The sequence below is a fragment of the Arachis hypogaea genome, chromosome 20 (genome assembly GCF_003086295.3).
Source record: "Arachis hypogaea cultivar Tifrunner chromosome 20, arahy.Tifrunner.gnm2.J5K5, whole genome shotgun sequence".
Taxonomy (NCBI): Eukaryota; Viridiplantae; Streptophyta; class Magnoliopsida; order Fabales; family Fabaceae; genus Arachis; species Arachis hypogaea.
In genome coordinates this window covers 123,426,830-123,448,126 of record NC_092055.1, presented here as the reverse complement: position 1 = coordinate 123,448,126, position 21,297 = coordinate 123,426,830, and the positions used below count along the sequence as shown (strand labels likewise).

The window sequence follows — 21,297 nt, the reverse complement described above, 5'->3', positions numbered from 1 at the left end:
TTGGAGAATCATCTCATAAAAAATTAAATGTTTTGAAGGTCAAAATTATAATTTATCATTATTAATATCAATGATTTCCACGAGTTTATAAAAAAAAAAAAAAAAAGGAAATATACTAGCACTTTTTTTACTCCATTACGTGGAATGAGAAACCCTCTCTTTCTCTCATCAATGCCTTCAGTTGAACACCATAACCTGTCTGCCCTCTGCAAATTCTCTCTCTCTCTCTCTCTCTTTCTCTCTCAGTTGCTATGATCATTGAACAATTTTGACTCAGTAAGGCTCCATTCTTTTCCTTCTTCTTTTATTCACCATCGTCCTCCATGAAATGTAAAAGAAAACAAAAACAAAAACGACCCTTTGATTGTGCCATTAATTTTAGGGTTTATTATTTATTTTTAATTTAGTTCAGCAATATTGTATAAGTTGAGCCTCAATTTCTAATGCCAGTATAGTTTGTCCATAGATAGAGCTAAAATTACTATTCTTTTTTACATGATTAAGAAGCATCATTTTTTTTATTTTGTTTTTGGTTTTGATGTTTCCCAATTACTTACAGGTTTATGGACTACTCTGATTTCCTGAAATTGTTGATTTCCATTGTTGTTTGGTGCACTGCTTACATTGCTGTTGCCATTCTTGATTCCTTTCGTGCCGTTAATTGTCTTTCAGCTTCCTGAGCTTGAGAGAGGTCAGGGGAGATTGCTCAGGATTCAAATTATACCAAAGCGTTATGGGTTATGCACAACTTGTTATAGGTCCTGCTGGCAGTGGCAAGGTAATTTACTGTATCATCTCATTTGTGTGTTTCTTATGATAGGACACTGAATGAATGGAGAAATTCTAGCATGATCTTTGTCAAGCAAAAGAAAAGTTTTTTTATACTGTTTGGCACTTTACACAATTACGCTTCAGCCATTTTCTAGAATAATGTAGTGAATGTAAGAAGCAACAAGCAATGACCTCCAACTTTGATGTGCAGATGGTGAATGGAATAGTGTGTTTTGAGTGTGATCTTTAGGAGACCTTAGGAAAAAATTTGTTAAAGCAGAGTTAGTTACAAATGATGTATTGAAGAGGAGAGGAAGAACAAAGAAAACTTTAGCAGAAATTATTAGAAGAGATTTAAATATGAATGGATAAACACAGAGATGACTTATGACCGGGCACAATAGCATTGGTTGTTCCATGTATCTAACTTTAGTTGTTGTTGTTGTCTTTGTTGTTTTGTGTATTGTCTAATCTTTGTATGCTAACTACACCTAGTGGGACAAGATTAAACTCTGTTTGCAATTTTCTTTCTTTTAATTTTGCTTTTTTAAAAGTGGGTTCTTGTAGCTGTGAATCTATTAAGATTCGTCTGAGTGTCTGATTTTGTTTTCTCTTATTAGTCCACATATTGTTCGAGTTTATACAAACACTGCGCTGCTCAGCGCACAATGTATATTGTGATCCTGGACCCTGCTGCTGAAAATTTTGAGTATCCTGTTGCGATGGGTAAAATAAAATGATTTGTTACTTTTACAGATTCAGTTGTTCGGTTTTGTGGAGCCTAACAGTTTTACTTTCAAGATTGTTGCAGATATAAGGGAACTTATTTCCCTTGATGATGTTATGGAGGAACTTGGGCTAAGTCCCAACGGCAGTCCTATATACAGCATGGAGTATTCTTTTGTATTGATTTTAAGTTTTTCTGTTCTAACTTTTAAGCCAATGCCGTTGTTCATGCTGTGTTGATAGGTAAGTGACTTTGTTTGCTAGTATAAGTGAGTAACACCTGTTTTTATGTTGCAATCTTTTCTTGCTTATTTCGCTTATTTGCATTGTCAAAAGTTTGATAAAACCAACCCTTGTTACCTTAAAAATTATATATAGACACCCTGAAGATAATCTGGACCTTTGGTTTAATGAGCAACTGGAAAATTATTTAGATGATGATTATCTGGTCTTTCTGCCCAAGTATTCATTCTTATCTCTTAGTACCTTTCTGTTTTGTACTTAGTCTGCAAATGTTAACACTTAATGGAAAACTTTGATTGTGAGGTGATAATATTGTTATAAATGCAGTTGCGTGAGTACATGAGATAACAATGAAATATGTCTTTTTTTATCAAAACAGTTGTTTGGCAAGTTTGTTATGTTTCTTATAATTGTTTTTATTTTTTCCACCTATAAATTTGTTTGGTTGAAATTTGACCCAACAAAATTGTTCTAAGTCAATTCACCATTCTTTTATTTTTTTTTTTTCCAGATCAGATAGAATTTTGTTCACATGTCCCAGTGCTAAAGAATTTTGTGGAGCATTTGAAACTTACAAATTTTAATGCATGTGCTGTGTACTTGCTTGATTCACAGGTTTGTGGCAGTTGTTCATATAGACATATATCATGTTTCCTCTTAGGCGGCGACTCTGGTGTAGAAGCTCTTATGGCTTCTACACATGTAGAAGTGCAGTGGTGGATGGAGCTCAAGACACGTGTCTGAGGAGCTCAAGACCGGTGATGTGCAGGGCATGTCCAGTTTTTATCACGTTGGGATTATGACAGTCTCCTTGTGTAATTATGTGTATTAGTGCTTAATGAAGATATCATGGTTACGTGCCTAGAAATTGGGCTGAATGTTGAGGATTTTGTTTTGAAGAGCGTATTTTTTTAATTTAAGGGCAATGTTTATATCCAGCAATTTTAGAAGCTGAAAATGTAAAAGATATATAGAAGGTTGTTTAATTTGTCATATGTGATTTGTTAATTTATTTGGTTTTGAAAAAACAATTCAAATAAATATAATTACATTTAATTAAAAATATAATTTATTATCACTTATTGAATATGTACTTTTTTTGGGCGTTTATATTTCTCTCAAAAAAAATTGTGATATTGTTGAACAAAGCAAACTAACTTTGTGAATTATTTGAATTAAATAATTTAATAGTTTAATTTAATATATTACTTCAAAAGATTCATTCAAAATGGATGACATAAATACTATTTAACTATATTATATTATGACTTTTTAAGTTTTAAAATTATTTTACTGAATATAATTGTTGTTACTTGTATTTATTAAATATATATGCTACAATTTTTAAAAAATTCTTTCAAAAATTAATTTTAATAAATTACTTTTAAACTTAAAAAGTTTTATCAAATTAGCGTTATATCTAAAAAAACAAAAGATATACCACTTTTACAAATTGTAGTCTTTAATAAACCTACGCTAAAAATTAAACTACGAAAAATTTATTCTCCCGATTTTTTGTTACTCATTTGTATTCATTTTCTAGGGGTGATATTGTCTTTTAGCATCAATTACATTACTTTTTTGTTGTTTACTATCATTCATTTCATTTTAAACATTTTGATATTAAGTCTATAAATTATTTTTCGACTAACCTTTTTTTAAAATATTGAATGTCAACTTTTGTAATAAAATTACTTTATAATATAATATCTTTTGAAACAAGATATTTTAATTATATATATATTACCCAAACATCAGATTATGATCATCCAATTACTTAATCAAAACTGACCCTGACATATTTATCAAAATCTACTAGATAGATAAATATTAAAAATGTGGTTCAGATTTTTTCTTTTTTGGGCAAAAATTTCGAATTTTTGGTCCTTTTCTTTCTCACTAGACTTCTAGAAAACACTGTATCCCACCCGTCTTGTGCTTCATGATTATTGGTCAAACAAAAACCTCTCTCAACAAATTCACATGGTCCATCAAAAATAAATTAAAAATTATAATTACATTTTAAATCAAACTGTTAATTTCTTTGGTAACACACTGCAACAAATTATAATCTGTTTGTCCTTCTTTCTATTACTAAACCATCAGTCAGTTTCAAACGTCCACATGTTCATTCTATATTATGCCACAAGTATTCTATTGGTGTAAAAATCGTTTTCTTTCTGCACCATAAAATTCACCTTCCTGTTATGCTATCAATTCTTTAACATTACTTTGTATTACCAATGGTTGCTATTCTGATTGTATTTGTTGATTCTCTAGTGATTTTAAAATCATTCCAGTTTGCGTCTGATGTGACAAAATTTGTTAGCGGGTGCATGGCATGCCTCTCTGCAAACTGCAATGGTTCAACTGGAATGACCACATGTTAATATCCTATCAAAAATTGGACCTTGTGACTGAAAAAAAGGATGTTGAAGAGTAAGTACTCTTAATAACTTTCTTCTCATCACTTAGTCATTTTAATTCTGATCCAGTCATTTATTCTTTTTTTCTCTTAGATTCTTGGATCCAGAGCCTACCTTTTTGCTGTCTGAATTGAATCAACGGATGGCTCCTCAATTTGCAAAATTAAATAAAGCTTTGATTGATCTGGTAAGTGTCCTTTAATTTTCTTTTTCCCACTCTGATATTGTGAACATTGCATATGATTATTGAAGCAACCTAGAATCCAGAAGTTTGAGATAAAAGAAACATCCAAGTGGATGAATAATGGCAAAGGGGTTGGATATGGAATTTTCAGAAGAGGAAAAAATAAGTAGGCTCAATTGAACATTTCTATAGATTGCATTTCTTGTGGTTCTACATGTTTTTATAGGTTGCATTTTACTTTAATGTCTTTCCTTTACATAGTTTAATTGGGACATATAAAAGACCTGTGATTTTAGTTAGGAATCTATCATCTAGAACTTGGGAACTGTATACAAATCATGAATTTTTACTAACTGAATTCTGGTCATTTATAGTATATAACTAGTATTTTGACTCATAATATAACATTATGCGAATATAAATCTTTTAAAATAATATCGGTTTTATCTTTATATTATAGATTATGCCATAAAAGATTTATAGAATCAAATTATTTTTACAAAAAAGTCATAGAAGACAAAAATTTCCATCGATTAAGAAGACTAGGATCTTCGTATATAAAAAAAAATCAAATCATAACATTTTTAGTTATTATATTCATATGAAAGAGTTTAATTTTTTACTAACAATTAATTTTAACATTTGTTATCTAAAATTTAAAATAATTTAATGTGTATACTTTTATATTTGATTAGGTATTATTAAGTCTATTACACAAATAGAAATAATTAATTTTTATGCTTACTATTTAAAAATAATATTTTTCCTCTCTCTATATATAAAAATATAATTAGATATTAGCATAAAAAAATTTATATTAATAGTTATAAAATTAACTCAAAATCAATACTTTTCTTAAACAATTAAATATTGATTCTAACTTTTAGTTCTAACATTAGTAATAAATATTTGAAGGAAGAAAAGTGAAAATATAGATTAGAAAGATAAGCAGTAAAAATTTAAAACTAAATAAAAAACTATATATATATAAAATAATTATATTTTTGTTTGAATTATATTATTTTGTTAAGTTTATTTTTTGTAAAACAAAAAGATAAAGAAACATAGAGAATGAAAGAAAAAAAAGAGAAGATAAGGAAGAAGAATAAGAGAAAGAGTTTGCTAATTTTGGAAAAAAAATTTATTTTAATTATATGAAAAAATATCTGGTGACATATTTTGACTTGTCAAATTATTAATATAAAATATAAGTTATAAATTATATATAGTGTGTGAAGAGTGATTGAAAGAACTGAAGATTGATGGTTTAGAAGTTATAATAAACTCTCGTTGCAAGTATAGTCACTAAACCAAGCAATCAACCTTTCTTACAAACGTTTTGGTTGTCACAAGTAACAAACCCCTTTTTAAAATTGATAACCGAGTATTTAAACCTCGGGTCATTTTCTCAAGGAATTGCGGGAGGTATGTTCTTATTATTGGTTATGAGTCTTGTAAATTGGGGGTTTTGAAAGTAGGGAAGCAGTATGTTGAATGATAATAAGAATAAAATAAATAACTATAAAATAGACTCTGGCAAGGTATGAAAACTGGAAGTCCTATCCTGGTTATCCTTATCAATTGTAATGAGAATTGGATCTTTCTCCCACTTTGTTAACCTCTAACTATGAAGGTAAGTTAAGTGGATGAATTAATTCTGATTCCTCAAGTCCTAGTCTTTTCTTGGGAAAAGTCAGAGTTATTGGAACCCGAATTAATTCTTGAAGAATTCCAATTTTCAATCAACAATGAGTTTGATAACTCAAGAGTCACCAATTATTTAACCAAAGCCAAAAGAGAAAATATCTAAATTAAATTAAAAGCATTCATATAAGCAAAGCAAAATTAAATCTGAAAATACCTCGAATTGCATACACAAAAGAAATCAAATCTAACATGGAAGTTCATAAATTAAATCAGAAAAATAAATAAAATGAACATTGAACCCGTAATCGCAAAAGATGAAATAATCATAAAATGAAAAGAATCCTAATTCTAAATCCTAAGAGAGAGGAGATAACCCTTCTCTCTAAAAACTACATCTAATCCTAAAATTGTGAATTTGAAAGCTTGTTTATGAATGGATGCATTCTCCCACTTTATAGCCTCTAATCTGTGTGTTCTGGGCTGAAAACTGAGTCAAAAACAGCCCAGAAATCACCGGAGAAGAAATCTGCCACGCCCACGCTAGTTTTTTTTTCGTCACTGCGACGCGTCCGCATGAAGCACGCGGTCGCGTCGCCTAGCGTTAGGGCAACTATGGCATATTATATATCAAATCGAAGCCCCGGACGTTAGCTTTCCAACTCAACTGAAACCGCGTCGTTTGGACCTCTATAGCTAAAGTTATAGCCGTTTGAGTGCGAAGAGGTCAGGCTGGACAGCTTAGCAATTTCTCCAACTTCTTGTATTCCTTCCACTTTTGCATGCTTCCTTTCCATCCTCTGAGCCATTCCTGTCCTGTAATCTCTGAAATCACTTAACACACATATCAAGGCATCTAATGGTAATAAGAGAGGATTTAATCATAGGAAACTTAAGGCCAAAGAAACATGTTTTCAATCAAAGCACATAATTAGGAAGGCAAATGTAAAACCATGCAAATAGTATGAATAAGTAGGTAAAGAGATGATAAAAACCACTCAATTGAGCACAAGATAAACCATGAAATAGTGATTTATTAGTGATAAAAATAGAAAAAGAAAAAAAGATAGATGAAAGAATGTAAGAAGAGAGTATTAATTTTAAAAGAAAATATTTTTTTTAATTTAAATAAAAGAGTGTCATAGAACACATTTTAATTATTAAATTAGTTAGTAATATATATATATATATATATATATATATATATATATATATATATTTAATTTTAATATAATTAGAAAATGTCATGTTTGTATATTTTGTTTGTCAAATTTATAATTGATAAATAATTTATAAAATAGATAAAATGGATGGAAGAAGGAGAGAAATAGAGAAAAAAAGAGGAAGGAATGAAAACTCTTTAATTTTGGAGAAAAATTTTGATTTCAATTCTAATGATAAAGTACATGTGACATATTCTAATGGTAAAAGGAAAAGTATAGGTAGACAATGAAAATATTAAACAATGTGAACAATAGATATATCGGATGTTCATTTCATTAGGTGTACGGATGATTATTTTAATATTAAGATTTAGATAGTTAATTTGGAAGTGTAGTATTTTTATTTGATTAGTGGTTGTTCATGTTGTTTAAGATGGTCATTGTTTATCTAACACTACCCATTATAAAATTAGTAATATATAATAAATAATAAATATAATAGATATGCGTTGGCCCAAATTGACAGCTACATTCAGTACGGAGAAAACGCAGATGTGAAGGTTAAGCATTTCGATCCGGAGGATGATGATGAATACTTGAATAGCTTCTGCCCTTTCGCAGGACTGCTACCATGAGAGATGATTCAAAGCTTGGTTTCCAAGTTTGATAAAAAAAATGTGCTGCTTTTTGTTTATATATTGTAATTTGTATATATGGTTACAATTTTCTGGCCTGTATTGCCAAATTAAAATTCCCAAAAATGGTATCAATAATCATGAAGTTGAATATGAAAATTAAAGCATCTTTAAACACCGGGAATTACAAAAATGTTAAGAGTATATAAAAAATTAGTTATTAAATTATTTATTATATCTATTATAACTCTTTTTTTTTTTGTCGGTGGATTGGACAACCCCCAATCCTAGGTATACAACATATTCACATAGTTCTCACACATTTTATCACATTTTTTCTCAATTGCATTCTCTAGGATTTGAATCTTAGACTTTTGAGGTGGGAAGGGGGAGATATGCCATTAGAGCCAAGGCTCATTGGCATATCTATTATAACTCTAATTTTACAATTAAAATGTGCCATATGTTACTTTTTTGTTGTAATTAGAATCAAATCTTTTTCTCCAAAATTAAGAAATTTTCCTCTTCTCTTACTAATTTTACAACCAAAATATGGTACATGTTACTCTATCATTGTAATTGAAATTAAATCTTTTCCTCCAAAATTAAAGAATTCTTCCCTCCTCTTTGCTAATTTTACAATCAAAACGTGTTACATGTCACTCATTTATTGCAATTTAAATAAAATCTTTCCCTCCAAAATTAAAGAGTTCTCTCCTCCTCCCTCTTCCTTTCTCTATTTCTTTCATTCCTTCAACCATTCTATCTATTTTATATATCATTATCAATATCAATGACTAATTACTAATTTGACAATCAAAATGTGCAACATGATATTCTTTAATTGCATTAAAATTAAAATTGAAATATTAAAATTGAATTTGAAATATACCTATGTTATGTATCATATATTACTATATATCTAATTTAATAATCAAATGTGTCACATGACACTCTCTTATTAAAATTGAGAAAAAATATTTTTTTTAAAAAATTAATAAACTTATTTTCTAAATTCTCTCATCTACCTCTCTCTATTTTTTATTTTTCTCTACTATTTTTACTCTATATATAATTTATATTTTATATTAGTAATTTGACAAATCAAAATATGTCATCCGATATTTTATTACAATTAAAATAAAATTTTTTCTTCCAAAATTAACAAACTCTCACTCTCACTCTCACTCTCATTCTTCATCTTTATCTTTCTCTCTCTTTTCTCTCATTCTCTATTTTTTCTATCTTTCTCTTCTACACAAAACAAAATTAACAAAATAATATAATTTAAATAAAAATTATTATTATTATTATTATTATTATTATTATTATTATTATTATTATTATTATTATTATTATATACATAATTTTTTAGTTTTTTATTTAGTTTTAAATTTTTACCGCTTATCTTTCTAATCTATATTCTTATTTCTCTTCTTTCAAATATTTATTACATATAATTTGGAGAGAATACTAATGTTATGATTAAAAGTTAGAATCAAGATTCAATTATTTTAAAAAAATTAGTTTTGAGTTAATTTTATAACTATCAGTATAATTTTTTATACTAATATCTAATTATATTTTTATATACACAGAGAGAAAAAAATATTATTTTTAAATAGCAAGTATAAAAATTAATTATTTTTATTTGTGCAATAGACTTAACAGTTAACACTTAATTAAATATAAAAATATACATGTTAAATTATTTTAAATTTTAGATAATGAATGTTAAAATTAATTATTAATAAAAAATTTGACTTTTCCATATAAAAATAATAACTAAAAATCTTATTATTTAATTTTTTATCTATAGATACCTTGGTATTTTTAGTCAGAGATTTTTGTCAATTTACAATTTTTTTTGTAAAAGTAGTTTGATTTTATAAATCTTCTGTGCCATACATAATCTATATACTATTAGAACAGAATAAATCGTAATTTTCAAAATTTATATTTTCATAATGTTATTACGAATAAAAATATTAATTTATTATATATTTATGTATAAATATATGTGTTATGTTGTTTTATCGCACATTTTTAATATGTATTTTATATTTTAATATATGTGATATTGAGTGTATATATAATTTGTTGCATTCTAAAACTAGATTGTAAAATTTAAATTTGATGAGATTCGATGACATGAGAATGTTTCCTCCCTCTCCCCCTTCTCTCTCTTAATGACAACGATCAAGTAGTGAATTGTGAATATCTGTATGCTAACTTGTGGTACCACTTATTATTTGTAGATCCCCTATTATATGATGCCACATTATTTTGAATTCTATATTTTTTTAATATTCAAAGGATCCACATATTGGGGCTATTTAATCTTTATTTTGGATAAAGGAGGTTACGCATCGAAGTGTTATAACTTATAAGTTTGTTAGAAATTAATCACTGCTCTAATACATACTTACCATGAATAGCTGAAGGAAGGGGGAAAAGATGAAATGAGTTATTTTCTTGTTGATGATCCATGACGGTGGTACCAGAATTAATAATGTAGGTACCATAATAAAGTACCTGGAGGATTTGCGTGCATGCATGTGTATGTGACGCAGACAGATAACGTTGCTTTGCTTGACTCTGTATTGTCGTATTGTGACAAGCTACCCCACGCATGTCACCACGTTCTCGTATTAATGGTGCTACCAAAACCATAACCTCTTGCTGTGTGTTTGGTTTAGTTTTTATAAACTGGAATTAAGTTTAATTTGATTATATTAAAATTGATTTTGATTAAAATTGTGTTTGTTTTAATGTAATTTATGTTTGAATATTTTAATTTAAAAATAATTATAATTTATAAAATATTATTTAAATAATAATGACTAAAATTATTTTTAAATGTAAAATTATTACTAAAAGAGTAAAAATTAGATTAGATTTTTAATATTATTATTTTAATAATTTTATATTACAAAATTTTAAATTATAATATATTATTATAATAAAATATTATCTTAAATGTTATATACTTATATGTATATTATAATAAATTATACATAATATTCAATATATATACACATAATTGATAATATCTAATAATTATAAAATATAATAATAAAAGGTAAACAAATTTATAAAAAAATAATAATAAGATGCATAAAATAAAATGAAGATTGAAGGTGAAAAAGAATAGTTAAGAAATAAAATGAAGATGATTTTGGATGTAGAAAAAATGAGAAAAATGAAGAAGAATAGTTGAAAAATAAAATAAGAATCTTGCTAAAGAGCTAGGAATTTTGACAATATATACAATGAGTTAGTTATTTAACCCAATAGAGATAAATAATAAATTCAAAAACTCTCATTCAATTATTTCACATAAAATTTCAAATTTTAAATCTCCCAATTTCAAATTTTAAATTTTTAAAAAATTCAGTTAGTTATTTCAAAAAAATAACCATCTGAAATCCTAATTTACTAAAATATTTCACTCCAATACTCTCTTCTTTTTCAACTGGCAGCCACCCCACCTTCATCAATAATCATCCCATTTCACCGTTACTACTTGGCTTACCACATGCCACTTACCTTTAGTAAAAATAACCATCCACTTAAGGATAAAAATAATCATCCGCATACCTAATGAATTAAACATCTAACATATTTTAATTATATATAATTAAACCAAATCCAATAAAAATAATCATCTACATAAAAATTAAAATAACTATTCGCATACTTACTAATTGACCATCCTAAATTGACCATTAAAATAGAAGAAGAAGATGAATAAATAGAAGAAATAACTATGATCATCCAACAATTTAATTTTTATTAAAAAAAGAAAAAAGTATAGTTTGACACATGAGTCTTGTAAACTCCATTAAATTAGTAAATAATTAGCCAATAAATTAATTTTTAATAAAAAAAATTAGAATGTGAATATTATATCAAATTAGGATAGAATTCATTGAAACAAGAATTTTGACACTAATTTCGAAGAATTCGTCCCAAAATTAAATCAAACGGGTCGAACCAATTAAACCGAGCCCAAACCAACCCAAAACCATATTAAGTGAACCCACTCTTTTCCCCTTTCTTCCATTTTCACGTTGCAGCAAGCAGAGGAAGGGGAAGAACAAAAAAACACTTCCAACCCTTACGTTGATTTTAAATCACTGTAACTCCTCTGTTTGAGCTCCGATCGCCGTACTTTTTGCGGCCACGCGACCACTGTGTCGAGCTCTACGTTTCTATTGGAACAATTTTATAGGTAACCCACTTATTCACTCTTAGCCTCTTCTTCCCCAATTTTCATTAAATTAAGTAAAGGTATTGAATTTCTTTACTTTTTGATGTTTTAAGATCTAATTAGTTTGGGAAAAATATTCACTCTTACTTATATGAAGCTTGGGTAAGATGAGGATACCATAAATCCTATTTAATTTATTGAATTTATGCCTTGGGTATTAAATTGGATATATATGTGTTATAAATGTGTATTAGGTTGTGAATAAATAATTGGAGTTTGAAATTATGAATATCGAAACTTGGAGGAAGCTATTTTATTGGACTTTTGGGGGCTGTGTTTATTTTAGTAAGTTGTGCCGGACAATACGTAGAAAATCGGCCAATGTTTGGTTTAGGTTTCTTGCATTTAACATATAATGTTCTGTGAAAACTTAGGCTAGAGAACTATAGGATAGGTTGAAAAGATTATGTATGTTGGATGCTTAGCATTAATAGTATTGATTGGTAATAAAAATTATGTATCTGTTGGTGGTGTTGTTGGTAAGTTGGTGGTAATGATTGCATATGTATGTATGGCAAAATAGTGGTAATTTTGTTGAAGGAAGTATGTAATTTTGTTGATTGATGGTAATGATGATTTATGGATAGTAGAGTGATTTGGAGTTGTTATATATTGTATGTTTGTGCTGTATGTAGGTAATGGAAGTGAACATTGAAATTGTTTAAAGAAAATTGAGGTTTTTGAAATATGATGAAAATTGTTTTTTTTTTTATCGAACTTCGGTGAGCTATAACTTGGCTTTCGAAACTCCAAATTGATTCCAACTTGTTTTAAATGAAAATTGGATTTGTGAAGTTTATGCCATTCGAAGAATGGAAGAAAAACGATTTAAAACGATTAAGTTATGCTCGTCGGAAGTTTTGGTGTGGAATATGTAATTATGCAGGTGAATACTTCATGATTATGTAGCTTTCTGGTTGATATGATTTTTTTGGAAAAATGTACATCCACACGTACGCGTGGCATGCAATTTTTGACTGTGCGTACGCGAATAGTCCTATGCGTACGCGCAATGAGCCAACATGCATGTCCACGCGTACGCATAGCTCAGGCGTACGCGTGATATGAGGTACTCACCTACGCGTACGCATGACAAGGGGATGCGTGCGCGAGCTGCTTTATTACACTCCCACGCGTACGCGTAGCCCCTGTTTCAGCAAACGTGTTTTTCTGAGTTTTAAACCCTATTTCAAACTTCTAAACCTCTATTTCCATTCCTTTAGTCATAAATAATAGTATTAAACCTGATAATTAGATGAAGTTAGGAAATGAGGATAACTTAGAGGTGATGTAAAGCTGAAAAGTGATAAATTGATTACGAAATGTTACGGATGATCATGTATGATACTTGGCTTGAATAATCAAATGAATGATTATGTATGATATTTGGCTTGAATAATCAAATTATCTGAGATACGAGATTCTCTGGATAAAGTACCGTGATTTGCCGCCACGTGTACCAGGTTGAAAACTCGATACTCTGTTGACCCTACGACGTAAGGGTGACTGGGCACTTATAAATTCCTGAGAATGGTACCTCATTGAGCGATTTTATATATATATATATATATATATATATATATATATATATATATATATATATATGTGAGAAAAAGCTATCATAGACTCATGGGGATGCACGTCGGGAGACAGTCCAAAGGTTTAGCAAACCAGACTTGTCGGGTTGGCTTGATAACTGAGGCATGCATCATGTGCATATTACTTGAATTACTTGTTTGTGCATTAACTAGGTCTACCTAAGTGTATTTGCTATGTTAAATGTATATTTGTTACCTGCAGTACTTGTAACCTTCTTATGCTTGCCTTTATCTGCTTGTTTGTCTGTGATATGTTGACAGAGATGGAGGAAGGGCAGTGGGACTTAGATTTAAGATTAAACTAAGTTAGGCCTAGATACTCTTAGAAAACCACCCTTTTATGGTTTCTGACTTTCTGTATAATACTTTAAGTTTTATAATCTGAGTGTCGGCGTTCTAGGATTGCCTCTGGCATTTCCAGGACCTTATATCTTATATGTGTGGCACCTTTACCATGATGAGAACCTCTAGATCTCATCCCATACTATGTTGTTATTTTTCAAAAGCAGGTCGAGAGGCACCTCGTTAAGCGTCTGGACTTCTGAAGCGGAGTGGTTATCGGGTTATTTTGTTGTACAGTTATGTATATATACGTACTTAGTTTCCTCTCCGCATGACCTGATCCTTTTGACCCTCTTAGAGGCTTATGGAGAGACAGGATTTTGTTTATGTAAATTTGGGTTTTGGATATGTATATATATGTGTATATATTCTCCGGCCAGCTTTGACTTCGCGGGTTGAGTTAGGAGCTTGTTATTTTGTATATTTGGCCCTCTATTCTCACTTTTGTTATCTTATAACTGATAGCTATAGTTTTCTTAGTACGCAAATTAACTCGTTTTCTGAGCGTTGCATTTTTATATCGCAATTTTTATTTCTTCTATTCTTTAAAGCTCCTAGTTTATTATATTCTTTCTGCTATTATATGTACACTTTTTATTTTTAGAGGTCGTAATACCACGTCACATCTATTTTACGGCTTAAGCGTAAAGCTCTGTGTGGTAGAGTGTTACAAGTCTTATGATTTGATGTAACCATAAAAATGGAGAAACAAAAAATAGAAAAAAAAAACTTGAACAGATGAGGAGACATGAGTGAGATTCAAAAGTAAGCAATTGAGTGTTTGATTTGATATTGTCTTCAAGCACGCGTACGTGACATCTACCATACTTACACTGTTAATTCAAACAGCAGCGTCGTTTAGCTTTTGGCGGCATATGCGGGAACCCGTGGCGGCATTGGCTATGGCAGCGTCGGCGGCATGGTTACGTGAAGGGAAGGAAAGAGTTATATTCATGGTGAGGCTCCGACGGCGAAGGGGGGCAATGCGGCACTGCTCCGGGAGGACGGGACGTCGCTGACTACGAAAGGGGGATGGCACTGCTTCAGGAAGGGGACGGCAGTGCTGAGGTTTGGGTTACCTGGTCGTCGGATGGTTGCCGTCGACTATGAGAAGAGATCGAGGGGGACTATGAGGTGCAAAGTAGGTGTAGATAGCAGATGGAGGGTGACGACTCTGCTAGAGTTTGGGTGTAGGGACTATATGTAGTTTGAATGAATTTAACTACTAATCCTAATTTTTTAAATTTTAAAATCTGAATTTAAATAATTATTAAATAATTAATTAAAAATTTGATTTTTAATTTTTAAAATACCTTTCTTTTTAAGTCCATTGTACACATTTTACACTAAAACTATTAATTCCTCATACTTTCTCATAAAATAAAGATGATGGTGTATGTATAAAAGAAAGAAGGTGAATAAAGATAGTTGAGAGAATAAATTTTGCAATCAATTCTCAACGGTAAAAATGGAAAGCAAAAATTGCTTCAAGTAAATGTACGTTTGAGAATAAAAATCATATTAAAAAAAAATCATCCAAACAAGTTTGATCTAACGTTCAAGACTTTTGAACATATATTCATGTTTCTAAACACTTAAATCAAACATACATTTGCTTCACTCGTGAATAGTACACTAAATAGTAAATACTTTCCTTAATTAATTATTAAGGACACTTGGTAAGATCGTGGACAAATCTGCACTAGTTTCTATGGTTTAAGATGATTACTGATATGAAAGTTAATTAGTTATTTTGTTGCAAGGGTGTAAGAATCGGATTGTCATCCAACTGTTATAGTTATTGATTCATTAGTTTATTAATCTAACCGATCCAACATCATATGGATAGCAAACAAAGATAAAGTCGTGAAAGATTCTTTAGGGGTTATCAAGATTCACAAAGATGACAACCTCGTAGTAATGGACAGAAGAAATTATATAATTTGGTCAACAAACCTCATATTCTCAACTAAACATGTCACCAATATCTCAAGTGCTCAACTTCAAGATAACGGTAACCTTGTTCTTAAGGATGGCAACACCGAAGAGAAACAGTTTAGGAGAGTTTCACCCACCCTGTGGACGCAGCTGTGCCAACGATGAAAATCACGGCGAACAAGTTTACAGGCAATAAAAAAGATTAAAAAAATGAAGAACAAGTGAACTTTGAGTCACTGACTTTCTATCGCAGAGGAGGACGGACGGCGACAGACCACGGCAACAAGACGACAATAGACGATGGTGACAACACGACGGAAGTTCAAGGTCGTCTTCCTTGGCATAGCGACGACAGAGTTTCGTAACTAGTGTTTTGTGATGCGGTTAACAAATTGGATTGGGGGTGGACGGATGGATGGATAACGTCTTTGAGTGTGACGGAGGTCGACAATGTGCCACTTCTTGTGCCTGTGGTGATGGCTAGGGGTTTTTGGCTCCATTTGTTTCTGAATAAAAGAAGAAAGGGAAAAAGGGACTAGGTTTTTCACCGTGTGCGTATCTGACTCTTTTTTTTGAAAATTGACTGGATTCTGATTCAGTTTGACCGTTTGGTTTTCGTCTGATTTAACAATTTTTTAACATTTTTTAGAATAATAGTTTTTTAATATACACAGAACCGTAAAATTTACTAATTCACGATCAGATCGATTCGATCGATCGGCCAATCTAATTTAATTTTCAGAATCATGTTTTATTATCAATATTAATATAAATTTTTGTGTAAGTTAATTCTTAAATTAATACTAAAAGTTACATGTGTGCCTCAAGATGTCAATATTATATTATTATATAAATTATGAGGCACAAACAAGTTGTATTTTGTCATATAATATTATGGTCCATATTAACATATCAAGTATATATCATCATTTCGTTATGTGTGGTTGATATACTACATCAACACGTTGATAATGAAAAATAATTAAAAAACTCATGCATGTTACAACTGTCACTTTTAAAGATTAAATTAAAGAAATTAAAATTTTGGTATTAAATTAATATGTTCAGAAACTACTCTTATTATTAACTTTTTTTTATACATAAAAATGTAGTAGTTATATAAACATGATAAACTATTTAAAAGTTGTTAACTATTATCTTAGTACAAAAATATCTTCACTTAAGTAGTTACTTTATGAGAAAAAAACAAGAGATTCAGTTTTACAAACAAGTAACTCAATCAGTGGAAGTAGGTACCTTGTAGCTTCTTCTCGACCCATGAAGGCGACAAAACAGGGCTCATATCATAATCCCTAACTTTAACCCTCCCTTCCCTACCACTGCTACTTATTGTTGCATCATATTCCAAACACATCTTTTCATCATTATCTTCACTCAAAATCTTAATCCTCCAAACCTTAAATGTTTGGTCCAAGCTAGCACTATAAACCAAGAAACCCAAAACAACCTTTTCCATCTGGAGGCACGCCGCCAGACACCTGACGGGTCCACGGTGTCCGTCAAGAACCGCCAAGCACTCGTGGTAGCAGCTGCCTTCCTCCCTCCTCCACACCCTAATGGTGGTGTCTTCCGAGCCGCTGAATACAAGATTACCAACCGTTGCTAAGCAAAGAACCGCGAACCGGTGGCCCTGCAAGAATCCTCCGTGGTTGAACCGGTAACATAGCCTCTCTTTCTCCCAGAAGTTGATCATTCCGTCGGAGGAACCTGAATAGAGGAAGCAGTGGTTGAAGGAGGAGCTTAGAGCAAGTGCATTCACAGGTGAAGGTTGGAACTTCAACGTCATTGTCAAAGTGTGCGAATCTTCCGTGTATACCTACCGCACATAATTCAGTACCAATATAATTCAATATGAGTAGATAACAAAAAATAAATTTTCCATAAAAGATTACAAAATAATTAATAATTCTTCGCTAGGTAATTAACACCCAACTAATCAACTACCAGGCAACTTATCATTAATTAATAATTCTGATTTTTTAAATTATTATTAATTAATAATTAATTAAATTTTATTTTTTAAAAGATATAAAATCAATAGTTATTAATTACAATTATTTAAAAATAATTAATTAGGAATTATTTATCTGTATTTTTCTTTTTTTAAATATAAATTAAGAACTTTCAAGTGTTTTATGAGAACAAATGAAAATTTTTGTTTTATTCTATACTATTATAGAAAATTTGAGTTGCCCTGTTAACAACAGTTGGACTGTCAATAAAATTGATAAAAAGGTCGAATTTTATGCACTTTATCGAAGTCAAGCCATCGGTAGTAATAATATCCTTGTAGTATTATTTATGTTATGAAATATCAGCAATATTAAAAAAAAAAGAATTAGTTAAGAGTTAATTTTCCATATTTTAAAAATGTAATTTTAAACAATAAAAATAATCCACATTGAATGTTTTACAACATAAATAAAATAGAATAAAAATTCTTATTTACTCTTAACGAACCTAAGAAATTCTTATATCAATATAATTGGATTATATTATTTTTTATAAACTTTAATTACGTTATTTAAAAAATTAAATTATAAATGTGAATATGTAATCATTTCATATGTCAACTGCAATATATTTTATAGAGCTGATTGATAGATATTTTTAGTTATATATATATATATATATAATTGGATAAATATAATACAAAGCATAATACATAAATACAATTAGGTGAAAATTTATTTGCAATCAACTTTACATAAAATTGTTTTTAAATTATTGACACGTGTTATTATTTGGTTTGATAAAAAAATTGATTTATTTTATACAAATTATTATTTTAAAAAATTGGTTTAGATAGATTAAATAATTAACCACTTTTTAAAGATTTTTTTCAATTTTTTTTACGTATTATCCCTAAATAATGAATTTAGTATGTTCTTTTTCTTATTTTTTCACTAAATTTTTTTTAAATTTATCTTTTATTTTTATTTATTTAATTCTCATGAAATATATGTATATAAATTATTTGAAAAGTTAAAATTCAATATTTTGAAAAAAAAAATCATGTCTTTTTGTCCGTATAGAAATAACAAAGAAAAAAAAATTAGAAATCGAAAAGAAAAGAAAAAAAAATTAAGATTCATATGGAAGGAGAAAACTGAGTTTACGATATGAACAAAAGATCATAACAAAACAAAAATTAAAAAATATATTTAAAATAAAAAATTTGATTAAGAAATATGAATAAGAATTCGTTCTGAAATTAGTTTTAAAAAATTAGAAAAGAACAAAATTTAAAAGTATAAATGCATGACAAAAAAAAGAATAAAAGTAATTATTTAGTCTAATTTAAATTAATTTTTTTAAATAACTATTTATATATAATAATTTTTTTTTCAAACTAATTAATAACACATGTCCATAATCGAAAAATAATATTATGTGAAGTTGATCTAAGGTGAGTTTTTTCTATACAATTAATTAAAACATTAGGAAGTTTAATTAAGATAATATAAAAGTAATATATTAGAGAGAAATGTGCATATGATGATGATAAGTGTGTACCCTTCTCCATATCTTGACTGATCCATCAGAAGATGAAGTGAAGAGGCAGCCATCGTCTTGGTTGACCAACATGGAGTTTATGTTATCTTCATGTGCAAGAAACGAGTCAACGCATTTCCTATCAGAGACCCTCCAAGCCTTCACCGTTCTATCGTGTGACCCAGTGTACAATAGCCCCTCCGAATGGTAATAAGCCATGCAAGAAACATTCTCCTTGTGCTTTGGATTTTGCTGGTTCGCTCTTGGGAACAACAGGAACGAGCTTTTCCTAGGTAGCGTACCCACCTAAAAATTGTTGGATATATGATGTTTTGTTTAATTTTAATAAAGATTTGTACTCTTTCTTCCCAAAACAAAATGTATATATTTTAACGTGTATCAAAAAGTGGTGTAAATATGATTTTTCCACGACGAAAATTTATATCCAATTATTTTTACGTATTTAACTAAACTAAATTATTATTATAGTTCTTAATTATTAATTTTACGTAAATATAATTCAGCGTGAATTTTTAAAATTTTTGATAAAATCTACCATTTTTTATCGGTCAATTCTAAATACGAAAAATTAAATTTTAAATTTTAAATTTTAATAATATAAAAATAAAATATTAATGCAAAATGTTGACTAAAATTGATAAGACATGTTGGCCTTAACAATTCTCTTTTCGATATTTATACATGAATAAGATGAGATATTATTTATGCATGATACGGGTACCTACTTTCTTGGATTTGAATGTGTCCGATACAGTGAAGTTCCATATCCTAATTTTGTGGTCCTTGTGGGTGGAGAAAAGTGTGTTGCTATAAGCCAATATGGCTCTAACCTCACCAGAACTCGCCTTGAGGTACCCTTTGTCCATACAATCGGGTTGCTTCCAGACGCGAATTCTGGTGCTGTTAGAGCCAGTAAAGACCAATCCCTTAGAAGCCGCGATGGCATAGATGTTGCCCTCGTGGCGGTGGAGGGAGGCTATGCAGTGATAGAGCAAGGAAGGCGAAGGGTTGGGCGGCGGTGGAACGGAGGAAAGTGTCCATGGTGAGTCCGGACACGGGTGTATCGGCGAAGACATCATAGGAAACATAGTTGTAGTTGTGTTTTCAGATGTTGAGGTTCTTGGAGAACTAAATTGAACATTGTTAACATCATCTTGTGGTGGTTGTTGTGTTATGGTGATGTCTCTATGGGTTTGAATACGAAGGTGATTGATGTTTGGAGATTTTTGTTGTTGGAATTCGTTGTTATTTTCGGTGTCCGTCATTAGGGAAAGGAGAGATTTTTTGTTGCCATAGAAATCCATGGTACCATATATAACATGATTATAACATTTGTGTTGGTTAACAAAAAGAAGATACCTTTCACATTAGGGTTGGGGGGTGAGTAACTGAGTATGAAAGATATAAAAAGGGTTTGGGTGATGGGTGGTATAGTTATTATGGTTATAAATGTGTCTCAACTGTGCAATATGATGAAATCAGCTCATGACTTTAGGAGGGTGGAATAGTAGACATTGTAGTACAGGGAGAAATATTTGCATTTTTCTTTTTCTAACACATTTAATGTGTGATGAACTGATGATTAAAAATTATTTCATTAACTAGGTTTTATTGGTAATACTTAAAAAGTTATTTTATTTGTCCCAATATTATTATCTATTGTTTTAAACTTTTTTTTTTCAAATTTCTTACATTATTATGTGTATATTTAGCCACCCAAACGATAAATAATTTGAGACGACTAGAGTATTAAAACAAAAATAAGTTTAAAATATTCAGAATATGCATCAAGTATCTTTTAATATTTATAGTTGTGC

At 29.7% G+C, this 21,297-nt stretch overlaps 2 protein-coding genes and 1 long non-coding RNA gene across 3 annotated transcripts; 2 read left to right on the top strand and 1 right to left on the bottom strand.

Moving 5' to 3' along the window:
- Positions 1-100: 100 nt before the first annotated feature.
- LOC112783696 (uncharacterized) lies at positions 101-4,333 on the top strand. The gene is given in 12 exon segments (XM_072229690.1): positions 101-276; positions 560-778; positions 1,392-1,497; positions 1,583-1,664; positions 1,876-1,950; positions 1,952-1,959; positions 2,252-2,355; positions 4,041-4,097; positions 4,099-4,140; positions 4,142-4,179; positions 4,260-4,302; positions 4,304-4,333. Coding segments are annotated over 11 exon segments (630 nt in total). The 5' UTR covers positions 101-276; positions 560-733.
- Positions 4,334-11,855: 7,522 nt separating this feature from the next.
- Positions 11,856-14,493, top strand: LOC140182771 (uncharacterized). The gene is made up of 2 exons (XR_011878881.1): positions 11,856-12,026; positions 14,173-14,493. It is a non-coding gene; the product is annotated as an uncharacterized lncRNA (long non-coding RNA).
- Positions 14,494-17,007: 2,514 nt separating this feature from the next.
- On the bottom strand, positions 17,008-20,850 carry LOC112784148 (protein JINGUBANG-like). Its single transcript, XM_025827263.2, has 3 exons — positions 20,206-20,850; positions 19,481-19,765; positions 17,008-17,780 (listed from the first exon to the last, which is right to left on the bottom strand). The coding sequence occupies exons 1-3, from the start codon at positions 20,782-20,784 to the stop codon at positions 17,184-17,186; spliced, it is 1,461 nt and encodes a 486-aa protein (XP_025683048.1). The 5' UTR covers positions 20,785-20,850; the 3' UTR covers positions 17,008-17,183.
- Between the last annotated feature and the right edge of the window lie 447 nt (positions 20,851-21,297).